This window comes from Hemiscyllium ocellatum, chromosome 2 (assembly GCF_020745735.1).
Source record: "Hemiscyllium ocellatum isolate sHemOce1 chromosome 2, sHemOce1.pat.X.cur, whole genome shotgun sequence".
NCBI lineage: Eukaryota > Metazoa > Chordata > Chondrichthyes > Orectolobiformes > Hemiscylliidae > Hemiscyllium > Hemiscyllium ocellatum.
In genome coordinates this window covers 114,377,781-114,390,920 of record NC_083402.1, presented here as the reverse complement: position 1 = coordinate 114,390,920, position 13,140 = coordinate 114,377,781, and the positions used below count along the sequence as shown (strand labels likewise).

The following is a 13,140-nucleotide window of genomic DNA, read 5'->3' as shown; positions in this document are numbered from 1 at the left end:
CAGTGAAAAGGCTTTCCTTACATTTTAAAACAGTCCTCCTTTGGTCTCCCACCGTCTTTTATTATGGCAACAATGTTTACCATTCCTGAAATCAGGATGTTCAGAAGCCTGAACAATTCACAATCATCTGGCCGTACATTAAATCCTACCCACATTAAAGTACTATTACAGTGGGTTCTCTAACTGCAATGTACTCTTGTATAACCAAGCAAATATCTGAATCTCAAGCTATTTTAAAAACTGACAACTACTTGTAGATAGGATTTAATTGTCCTCATGACTTATTTACTAAAATTCAGCAAAAGGAAAATAATTGCATTTTGTTGACCCAAGAGAACTAAAAATTCAGAAAATGCTGGAAAACGTTGATCAGGTAACAGGTAGCAAATGCGGGGAGAGAGGAACAGAGCTAACACCTGGGGTTGATAACCTTCCATTAGAACCGACGACAGATGGATCATTAGCGAGAGGCTGCAACATCCTCTGCTTTGACCAACTGCAGTTTATGTTTCTCTACTTCTGAAAATGCAAACTGTAGTTATCTGGTCTATCTAGCTGCAGCCCAGGCAAAACACAAGTTCCTTCAAGCAGTGGGTACTTGGATGACTTGGCCACATCAGCAAGTTCAGTGTCACATGGTTTCAATTATATCTTGACAGACAAAAGCAGGCAAGCCTAAGTGCTCCAACAGGAAAAGTAACTTGACGCTCCGGCCTGTTTATAATGTGAGCTTAATTCTGTACTCCGCGACTTAAGCACAGCACATAAAAATATATTTCTTAAAACACATATCACAATTCTGCTGCAATTGCTGAGAACGTGGTTCTGCAAGCAGCTTAATCTGTATGTTCTTAATGAGTTATTCTGCCTCAAACCAGAAAAGAGGATGTTGGATCATTCTGTGAAACATGAAACCACAACTAACCTCGGGTGGATCATCAGTCTCTCACGAAGACTGGGGTTACTACAGTTCATTTGACAAAAGACTCCTACACAATTCATTTGTACGTTTAGAGGTCTTGTATCCAAACGAAGGGAGTTCCTTGTATAATGGTCACTATTCACATGAAAGAGAGGATCACACAGAGTAGCTGTAGATGTGACTGAATTAATGCTCTGTATCATGTCAGATTTAGCGGACAGTGTGCCAAAGTAGATGAAAAGGAGTAAACAAAACACAAGATAGTAGGAAGGAGAAGGGATATAAACAGTCTTTGAGAGCGTGAAAACGTTTGAAGGATAGACACAGCAAAGATGTTTCCATTTATTGAGGGCAAGGCTGAACATTGTGTGCCATATACAAGTTAGTCACTGCTAAATCCAGTAGGGAAGTCAGGAGTAACTTCATAGCCCAGAGACTGGTGAGAATGTTAAGCTCACTACTATAAGGAAGTTAACAGCATAAAGCAATGCTTCTCAAAATGGGGTCAGGACTTCACTTGGAGTTGTGAGCCGAAATTTGGAAATTGGAAGCTCAATTGCATCAATGGCAGTGGTACAACTCTGATCTCTCACCCACACTTTCACAGGTCTTTCCACCCCGCATCTGCCTCCAACTCACCCCCAATCCCCTACTCAGCCAGGTCTGACAGAGGAGTCACAAAACTTTGCAAGCCTCACACTGCGGTCACAGAAAGAAAAGGTTTGGGTTGCACTTGCATAGGGGTATTTAAGGAATAGCCAGATAAACACGAGAGAGAAAAGGAAAGGAGAATACGCTAAGAGGGAAGGAGGCTCATGTGTGCCTATATGCTGGTGTAGACCAGCTGGGCTCAATGGCTTGTTTCTCTGTTGTACATTTGATGAAATTGTAGCTTGCTTGACAAACGACCAACTCAGCAAGTTGTAAATGAACACCTGCCATCCCACAGCGACTTAGCCTCAATCACACATGTTGAGCAGTTTGCATATTTAGTCTGCACTAAAGCAACATGTCTGACATTATTTGTTTTATCACATCTCTTTGCATTTTTCCTTTCTTCAGATAATCATTATTTTCAGCACAGACTTACAAGCAAGCTTTAATCAAGCTGACCTTGCAGGTGCCAATGGGTTGTTTTGTTTTGAGTTTTTGAAAGTTCATTTTGAAAACAAAATTGCAGTGGGCCTCTGGATTTATGCAGATCTAACTGATCTCTACACAGCAGGATGTTCCACAGGTTTGATTCTGACCTGTGAAGGAGAAGGGATGGATGATATAAATCATCCAAGTTTCCATCTATCCATACATGATTCACTAATTTCTGCTGGATGTCATGGATGGGAGAGTAGGGTGGGGACAAGATTGGATCTGACTGCAATGACTCTAACATTTAAATATTCTTTGAATGCCCATTGTTAAAGAAACATGTGAAGCCATGGGAAGAACTGTATCTCAACTAGAGTTTATTAATATTCATATAGTGCATCTTCAGAAAGTCCAAGAGTACTCTAAAGCCAATGAATTACTTCCGAAGTGTCATGTAAGAAATGCAGCAGTCAATGCACCAATAGCAAGTTCCCAAAAATAGCAGTACGACAATGACTGGATAATCTGTTTTCGAGGTCTTAATTGAGGGTGTTGATGACCATAGATCCCAAAGAGGAGACAAGGTGAATCAATTAGAATATGAAACTGGTAATGGTTAATTGATGAGTTAAAACAGGTGTTTCCCAAAACAATACGGGCTGGAATACAGGAGTGATTAGTCTACAGCCCTTGCTACCATGTGGAGTGCTTAAGGCAAGTAACATAGAGACATTTAAAGTGAAGTTAGATAAGTATAAGCAAGGAAGAAATTGATAATGTCAAATTAAGTAGGGTGTTCAAAAGACTGTGAGAAACATTGATCTGATAGGCCGAATGGTCTCCCTCTGTGCTGTGAAGTTCAAAGTAAAGTTTTTCCTCAATGCAATTCATTCCAGAGGACTCAATTTTTCTAAATGTGGTAAAACTTGCATTGCAATTTAGTGTAGCAATACTTGTAGCAAACAGCAACATTATCAGGGAAACTTTCAGAAGACACTGAATACAAACTATATTATATTCTTGACATGCAGTACACGTTGCACAACTGCATTTCTCCAACACCTTTATTGACCTATGGATATCCCAAACTGACTTTTATCAATTAATACTTTTGAAGTATGACACAATAACAATGACAACAACCAGGTCCTCAGCTTTTGTGACATTGATTAACTGACAAATATTAGCCAGCTCATGAGAGATAAATCTTTTCAGCATAGCTTCAGAGGAACCTTTATATTTACTGAGCGAACAGACATGGTTTGGTTTAACTCAGTGATCTCTGGCAGTGCGGTCCTCCCTCAGGTAGTGGACTCGAGTGTAAGCTAACATTTTTTGTGTTCAAGTCACGCGTGGGACTTAAACTGACTGAATCACAGCTGACATCACTTCCTTTGTCAATCCTCAACCGTTGATGTTATTAATGGAATAAAAATAAACTCTCTCTATAGTAAAGGACAGTCTTGGAGTTAGACTGAGCAATATCAATGCAGTTTGGAATGGGCAGTGAGTCCACAATACACAGCAGCTAATATCAGTCTTGAACTGGAAGGCTTACTGAGACAGACTTGGTGTTGAGGAAATAAAAAGTCAAATGCTGTTCTGAGATGGGTCAAAGTGTGTTGTGGGGTGTCATAACAGAATGCTTTAGTCTACATCTGTCAGTAACTGACTGCACCCTTGGAGTTCTTGATGCTAAAGCTTCAAAGGAAATCCAGAAAAAAAATTTCTGCTCCTCAGCAATGTCTGCGTTTAAAGGGTTAATTGCTTAAAGGGTTTAATCAAAAGAGCAACAGCGTTGAGAATTGGACATTGGTGTCTTGAAGTTATCAAGCCAAAACAACTGTCCTCCCACAAGCTGTCACTTTTGAGAAAGAGGCCCATTTGCAAAAGGAACATGCTGAATAAAACATGGACCCACGGAAACAAGCATCAAGCCTTCCTAATATGATCCAGTATTGTATTTATAATTTAACTTTGAAAGGCTATCACACCTCTTTGGCTAGAATCATGAGATTTTGCAGAACTTCATCCAAGGCTTCAGTTACATTCAATGCTTCTTTAGGATTAGTGATCAATCCTTTCTGTAAAACAGAGAGAGGCAGAGTTAATACAGATGCACACAGACATTAAAACATTTCAAGGTTTACATTTAACATTTAAACCGGAAGGTTTAGGTGTGATACTGGTTAAACACATGAGCTAGTTTCGCACTATACTGACAGCAGGAGACAGAAATGTCAGGGAGATGTAAAAACACAATATGCACAATCTTGTGGATTTCCCACCTGCTCAGTTTGCTTCAAAATGCTCTGTTTGACATTTTAATAATAAGCAATGTTAATCTGTTTTTACGTTAGGAATAGCCTGAAATTTAAATGAGCTTCAGTTGTGAAAAGAACACAAAACTGATGATGTATTACTTGCAACACAATTCCTTTAAAATTAGAATAATTCTATTCACAACATTTGAAAGGAGTATCAAATGACACTGTGAAATGTAATAATTCACAGGAAACAAGATGGAACAGGTGATGTACACTATATGATGAACGACCACTTGCAATGTTGTGTCTTTTGCAACCCAAACATATTGTTTCAGCATTTGACTATTAAGTGCTGTAGCTGGGGGAAATAGTCATGAATTTTATGTGTATATATTTATACATATATATACTTCTGAAAAAATTATTGAAATCTGGTGATTTGGTTACATGGTATTTAAGAAACAAAAAAACATAAAAAACATACAAGTCAAACAGTACTACACAAAAGACCATTGACCTAAAATATGATCTCTCTCCACAGATGCTGCCAGACTTGCTGAGAATTTTCAGCAGTTTTCTGTTTTATTTTCTTTCAGATGTCAAACATCTGCAGTGTTTTGATTCTGAAGTAATATTTGCTATTAATTCTGAGCTGTCTGAGAGCATTCGGCAGTAAAAATAGGAGTTAAATCATCACTCTTATTATTAGATTCCCTACAGTATGGAAACAGCCCTTCAGTCCAAAATGTCCACACCAAATCTCGAAGAGTAACTCACCCAGACCCATTCCCCTAACCTACATGTACTAATGCACCTAACACTATGAGCAATTTAGCATGGCCAATTCACCTGGCCTGCACATCTTTGGATTGTGGGAGGAAACTCACGCAGACATGGGGAGAATGCACAAACTCCACAGACAGTCACCTGAGGTAGGAATCAAACCCAGGTCCCTGGCACTGTGAGGCAGCAATGCTAACCACTGTGCCACCATGCTGCCCCATGAATTATATAGCAATATAGACTGAGCAGGCTTTTTATGTTATTCCTCTCCCACCACCAGACACTACATATCCCTATTAGGATAACTGTTTCAAAGTTCAAAATAAATTTGGAACACAGACGCTCCCATTTATGGAATATCAGAATGGATTGTAAAGAAAACAAATAAATGGAAAGCTCTTCTCCTTCAACAGCACATCAGATTAGCTGGAGGAATAAATATTACCCAGAAAGAACTATCTGCAAAGTACTGCCATAGATAGAAGGGACCTTGATTAACATTTCAACCAAAAGATTGCATGCATATCCACAGTTCTACACTGGATCATCTGTCTTGATCTTGCATTTAGGCTCTTAGAATGGAAATTGAACCCACTGTCTTTGCAGTCAAAAGATAAGACTTTTACCAATTGAGCCATAGCTGAGATGCGTTGATTTATTTTTCTTTTAAAAAACTACCTGAGGTAGGTGGCAGTTCTTTTACTGTTCCACTCATCTTAAGGGGTAGCCATGAAATTTCTAATGCCCAGTTGCTTGGTCAATCTGACTGAACCTTGAGGCCCTTATGGAGTAAATAACCTTCTCAGCCTTTATAGGTAGGGTCTGTCAAGGATTACCCCCACTCCACAAATAAGTTTTAACCAAGAGGGAAAAGCCAGTAATATGTGGAAATGAACGTACAGAATGTACAGGAACTCTACGTTGAAATATGCATTGAGTCAGACCAGTGCATGTCACATACAAGTTTTACTATTTTTATTAAATTCTGGGAAGTGCAATAGCTGAGACTTTGGTGTTGCAGAACTCCACACTCTTTGACCTTTCTCAGCAACCAGAGGAAAGTCCTGGATAAATGACATAGGCAGATGAAAATTAGCATAAGGTTTTTATGGCCAGTTGATTGCTCTGATTAGCCCACAGTGACTGTATTTTGCCCAGATCTGAACACAATGCAAGGACATAAGCATGCTTCACAGGGTAGTTCACCAGATTCACCAGAATGGTTCCGGAGATGAGGGTTTAATAACAAGGTTGGAAAAGCTGGGATTATTCTCCTTGGAGCTTATGATTCAAGGACTAAGGGACTCAAACTTAAGGTTTGTGGAAGAGATGTAAGGAGAGTGTGAGGAAGACAATTTTTACTCAGTCAGTGATAATAGCCTGGAACTCTCTGCCTCAGAAGGTGCTGGAAGCAAAGACAATTAATTATAGCAAAAGATAAATCAATCAGGTACTTGAGGAAAATAAATTTGTAGAGCTACGGGTCTGATTTGATTGCCTCAGAGGAAACTGGCATGGATTTGATAGGTCAAATGGCCTCCTTCTGTCCCGTAATGACGAGGGAACGCTAAGCTCTATTGTTCCTAACAATATAATATCCAATTTGTGTTTGCCACACATTGATATGAATGTATTCAAATGACTTAACTTACATGTATTAACTTTAAAATATCCAGGTTCAAAAAGAATGTTAGTTCGACTTTTTTCAGTTCTGCCTCAGATAAGGTACAAATAAGAGATTGGGTGTTAGTGGCTGTGGAGTGATCTCCAATGATAACAAAGTCCTTCAGTTTTGGGCCATCACAAAGGTCCTTCAGCTGTAATCCTTGCCCCTCTGTAATGACCTGAAATCAATGACAAATAAAGAAGTAACTGCTGTGTTGGAACTGCACAGAAAGTATTAACCATTATAAATAACTGTTATTTATGCTTTTATAGTACCATTGTAATAAGTGTTTTATGCAATAAAGTCAGATAAGCAAGATTAAAAGAATCCAAAATAGATTTAACAATAAGTGAAATAAAATTGCATTACAATGAATGGAAGAACAGAAGTTAAGCCTATTCCTACATTCAATCAAGTCAGAGATGATTTGTCCCTCAAATTTACTCACCAGTCCTTAGACCACATCACGTAATGTCCAAACATAATTTAAAAAGTCATCTTCTAAATTTTTAATGACTAAATGAGCAGCCAAATAGAATGTTCTATTAAATTGAAATGTATTTTACAATGAGTATTTCCACCCACAATTTAGCCTTAACATAATTTGTAAAGTCCAATAGCAAATACTTGAAGCAAATTTCACTAGGTCAAATTTTAAAATGTGATAATTACATAAATTATACACTGTGTTAGTTACTAGGTTATTATAACCTCATCAAACAGGCTGAAATGACACCATAAATCCAGAACATTGGTTTTAAATTCTATAATTGCTACTGTAATCTTGAAAATTAGATTACAACCTTAAAATTACTCTTCAAACATAACTTTCAGAAATAAAAAGGCCACTGTAGATAAGCAAGGACGTGATTCCTGGCTATTTCATTGAGTACACTTTAAGTGTCCATAGTATTTTGATAGATATGGGAACATAGAACAAAATAAATCTAACATATCAAATGACAAATATTTCAGGCAATTGCCCAAGACTGACATTATACTTTTCTGTTCAGTCTTTGGTGTTGAAAACATGCTGATGCTTCAGCGTAGGCTGGGAGAGAGCTGGTCAGGTGAAATGTTGAATGATTTTCTTATTTATCTGCTCACAAAAGATTCTGGAGCAGTCTATGCAAACAACAATGGGCATATCATGCCCATCATTTCTCCTTCAACCAACCCAACAGTAAAAACTGAAACATTTACTGATTTGGAACCTGATTTCATACAAATTACACTTTGAAAAGTACTTAATCAGCTGCCATGTATTTCACAATGGACTGAAGTTGTGAAAAGCACTGTGTAAATGTAAAATCTTTCTCTTGTGTTCTATTAAGGGTGCGTAAGAGTTCAGAACCTGTTTATGTTCACACATGTTCAAAAGCACCTCCCAGCCTCACAACGTCTTCTGCCTAAGACAGCAGATGTACAGGAACAGTACCTATAAGATCCTCTCCAGACCACACGCGATCCTAATTTATAACTAAAGCACTACCACTTCAGTGCGATGAAGTACAATTTCCTACCTCAAACACCATTGAAGGTGTATTTTCCTGGACTCCACCCATTAAAGAAGGCAGCTTAATATCATATTTTAAGGGAACTTCAGTTTGTGTAATAAATGTTTGCCCCATCTTTGACACTCACAGTTTAGGAAAATACTTTGTCTATTTATCCTATCCATGCCCCTCATGATTTTATAAACTTCTATAAGGTCATCCCTCAGCCTCTGAGGCTCCAGAGAAAACAGCCCCAGCCTATTTAACATCCTTCCAATAGAAAGGAGACCAGAACTGCACACAATATTCCTAAATTGGCCTAATCAATGTCCCATACAGTGGCAACATGTTAAATCTCAAAGTAACATATTCAACTGGCTTAATGCTTGCAGTATGTGTACAATGATACCTATAGAATGGCACCTATGCAGTTGGCACTGCAAAAACATGATGCAAGTTGGCCTACTGGTGAAACATTATATTTTGTGTCCATGATACACCTGATTAAATTAGTTGCTATTCCCTCCAATCTGTTCCTGTAAATATAGATGCTTGTTTAATAAACTCTTCTGCTTGCACTTAAACTCTTCCCATTATAATTCTAGGAGAAAGTGAGAACTGCAGATGCTGGAGATCAGAGCTGAAAATATGTTGCTGGAAAAACGTAGCCCTTCTTCAGGAAAGGGCTCATGCCTGAAATGTCGATTCTCCTTCTCCTTTGATGCTGCCTGAATATTATAATCATACCACTGTATCCCCACGTTCTGGTGGCTGCAAATATTGATGGACAAGTTTACATTGGCAATTTCCGTTCTAGGTGAGAACATTGGAAATCAATAACAGGGAAAAAAAAAGCACCAAGTGCAAACAAATGCATGCTTTCCAAATTATGGAAAGTTAAGTACCTGTGACTGGATTATTACTCCACACTGGTGTCTACTTCCTTACCTTTCCAAAATTTACATGAGCATCTAGGATCTGTTCCACTGCATCATGGTCAAATGACATATCTTGATGCAGAAATTCCGACAGCGTCTCATTCTCGACCAAGAAATCCCGGAGCCTAAGATCTGCATACAAGAGATGATGTCGTGAGCAACCAACTAACTTCAACTGGACCAGGAATTAGAAACAATATGTGTTAGTCCATCAAAAAAAACATATCTACGGTCAACAGCGAATTGTTTGCTGAATGGTTCAGCTTGTCTCAATGAGGGGAAATTTGCTTTTTGTGTCTGAAGGCTGTGTGTTTTAAGTCAGTCATTTAAGTGCAATCCTGGGGGAGCATGGCATTTGAGTTGCATCATTCTTCAGGACAGATATTTGAACTAAGCTACCTGTTCAGGATGATATTAAAAACAAGATCCCATGGCAAGATTCAAGCAGTAGAAAGTCCTGCTGTTGCCCTGATCAAACCTCAGAACAAAATCAAAAATCTCAAAAAGATGAGCTGTGTTTTTTTCAATTAATATTGAGAATAAAAAGGTATCTGAAAACATAGAAACAGTGGATTTAATAGGGATTGGATATGGACCTTCTGAAAAATTGCATAACCATGGCTCAAATGCAGGGGTGCGAAATTAACTCATAGTTGTTTCAGGGAGGCAGTAGTGGCTTGATAATCTCTCTCAATGTTATATGATTCCATAAGTTGTTTATGCTAACCTAAATCATTAGTATAAATCGCAAGTTTGCTTGTAATTTAGGACTGGATTTTCATTGTGATGTTCAGGATTCAATTCCCACCTTGGGGGTGGCATGGTGGCTCAATGGTTAGCACTGCTGCCTCACAGTGTCAGGGACTCAGGTTCAATTCCCACCTTGGGTGACTGTGTGGAGCTTGCACATTCTCCCTGTGTCTGTGTTGGTTTCTTCTGGATGCTCTGGTTTCCTCCCACAATGCAAAAATGTGCAGGTCAGGTGAATTAGTCATGCTAAATTGCCCGAGTAAAAAATGAGGTCTGCAGATGCTGGAGATCACAGCTGCAAATGTGTTGCTGGTCAAAGCACAGCAGGCCAGGCAGCATCTCAGGAATAGAGAATGCTAAATTGCCCATAGTGTTAGGTGCATTAGTCAGGGGTAAATATGGGGAATGGGTATGGGCGGGTTTCTCCTTGGAGGATCAGCATGGAATTGTTGGGCTGAAGGGTCTGTTTCCATACTGTAGAGAATCTAGTGAGTCCAGCTTCAGGCTCAGTCAGGATCAGAAGCCCAAATGGACAGTCACCTTCATTCTGATTTCACGAGAGGGCAGCCAATGTTCACAGAGATAGCTTGCGGCCCAATGAGGAGTAGTACATGTTATCACACACCTCCATTGCAAGTGGGATATGAACACAAGCTTTCTAACCCAACCTGTTCAGAGATGTTATTAAATTCTTCTGGTGGCCCTTCAACCCAGAACTCCTAGTCCAGAGGTAGGGATATTTTTACTGCACCACAAGAGCCCTGATTTAAGGATGGTGAGCAAGTTTGTGATGCTGGAGGACTAAATGAGTGCCTTTCAAACAAGAAAGCTGGAGAACTATTGCACTTCAAATTAAGAGTGCTTTCTCTCAATTTTTCTCAAGTTAAAAATTTTAAAATGGCTTCTGCACTCAGGCCATCACAATGGTGGAAGGAGGAAAGAGGTTTGGAGGGGAATGGAGGAATCTCTCTACTCGTGTAGTACCCCTCCGCTACATTCGGGTAGAAAGGGTCTGTAAACGCAAGCAAAATACTGTGCAGCTGTTCACTGCTTCCCTCCCTCAATGCTCTCCAATAAACGTGAGCACCTTAGTCTTTAGTTACAGTAATTGTTGAAAAATTAAACAAAAGCTTAAAAGACATTCCTCTATTGTACTCTATGCAGCTCGATTTCTACTAAATGAAGAACGATACATAAAATAAATGTGACAGAAATGCCAACCAGTGAGGCAAGTGCACATGTATTGAATAATTTTGCAGGGTTAATATAGTTCACACGCTGTCTAAGTCCGAATCTGGGCTGAATCAGAATCAAGTTAATATTCAGAGAAGACACGCGTCCGCGGCATTCCAGTAACTTGTCTTGACTTGTGACTGACCGATAGTAACCTCAAAGCCTGTACATGTACACGCTTGAGGGTTCGTGGTGCTTTTATCAAGAACACTGCATACTCCTGCCTTTGAAAATAGGTCTCAAACTTCCGAAACTGGATCAGAAACAAAGGAGATAGAAAATTGCCCCCGGGGGATTTTTTTCGCCTTTTTAAAAACTCTGCCGTCTTTTGAGTGCATCGCTTTAAAATACTCAAACTATCAGAGGGGTGGAGGAAGGGTTTCACGAACAATATATTAAATGCTCCATGTTAGGGCGACTTAGAACACTTTACATTGTATGTTATTGTTAAGATACATATGGCAATAATTTCTAATTCTAAAATACAGAGTCTGGCTAGCTAGTTGTCTATTGTCAATTTCTTGCATGTTTTATAATCCAGGTGTATTAGAACAAAATCATCACACCGTTTTGACTGCCAGAGTGCTGGATGGAGGATATTAGACATGATACAATACAGGAGAACAACATCCTAACTCCCAGCCATTTGGCAGCCGGTGTGCACACACCAAATCATGTAACCTAACAACTCCCTCATCTGCTCCTGGCAAATTGAAAGGGCGTCGCGCCTTTTAAGGTTAGTACTAACAACTATGTGTATTTGCATAGCCCCTTCATGCAGTTCAACAAGTTCCAAGGCACGTCATTAGATTGTCATGAGGGAGATTTTGACACTGAGGGGAGAAAGGCTAGTCGACTGGAGTACCGGGAGAGAACTTCAGATATGAGGAACGAGGCACCCATGAAGGAAACTGAAGCTTAATATATAAAAAAACGTGTTTTATATCCATATACAGGCCTTATAGTTCCGAAGAATTTGTTTAAAAAAAAAGAAAAATAGCACCCCACAGCATATGACTAAAACATGGCTTCTTCTGCCAGTCAGCACTTCTTTTGTGTTGTTGCTAAGTGCACAGTTTGGCAACACTCACACGTCTGGCAGTTCAGCTGATTTGAAAAAAAAGCAACACTGCTCATTCCGCCAGGCTGCACGAAGGAGGAAGGAGGTTACTATCGGTCATTGCTCTCCAGCCTACATTTGCTGCTATGGGATTACACGTCAGCTTTGTTCTTTGCTTCGAGGGAGCTTGTGCTGCTATCGGAGTCTCTTCAATTTTCTGCCAGGCAACTGAACTGTTCTTTTGTTATCTGAACCCAGGCAGAAAATCGTTGAAACAATAATAGTTTGCATGTCAAAACCAGCATGAAAGCTTCCTTCAGGGATCAACATACAAGCTAGAAGCCATGCTGATGATCGCCAGAAATTTGAATGCTGTTGCCTCATCTGTTTACAACAAGAGTTTTCATATTCTTTGCGTTTCACAAACAGCGAAAAATGTCCATTGTTTCTGCCCTTGCTAGACTCCATTACAAAAAATTGCCATAGTCCCAGAAGCCTGCGCTCTCATGGGAGGAAAGACAGTCTTTGGTGAGTTTAATCAAGGATCACCATGCCTCAGGTGAGAGTGAGAAGGCAGGACCTGTCATGATGACCTTAGGTGGTGTGGGAATTGAACCTGCACTGTTGATATTACTATGCATCGCTGACGCCTCAGCACAATACCTGGATGGTCAATGTACAAACTTGTATATACAAATGATTAATTCCAATCTCTGTATACAAAGAAATGGAACGTGTATGTATGTTTGGCATCACCGATTGTATAGATATTAAAATAATTTTATGAATAAAGTATATTTTTGAAATAAAAAAACATAAACCAACTAACTGACATGTTATTTCTCTATCTGAGGTCCAGTTCCCTTTCCTCCACATTCCTGACTCACGGGTTTTATCACATTTTTCACACTTCACTCCCTCACTGCTCTAACCATTTAC

General features: G+C 39.3%; 1 protein-coding gene across 3 annotated transcripts in view; it reads right to left on the bottom strand.

Annotated features, from left to right (window-relative positions):
- LOC132824570 (phospholipid-transporting ATPase ABCA1-like) overlaps positions 1–13,140 on the bottom strand; it is a 164,586-nt gene that overhangs the window by 74,727 nt on the left and 76,719 nt on the right. For all 3 annotated transcript variants that reach the window (XM_060839183.1, XM_060839182.1, XM_060839184.1), the window contains 3 exons: positions 9,169–9,290; positions 6,711–6,902; positions 4,003–4,092 (listed from right to left, as the gene is read on the bottom strand). In XM_060839183.1, the coding sequence (XP_060695166.1) occupies positions 4,003–4,092; positions 6,711–6,902; positions 9,169–9,290 (404 nt within the window). The remainder of the gene's footprint in view (positions 1–4,002; positions 4,093–6,710; positions 6,903–9,168; positions 9,291–13,140) is intronic.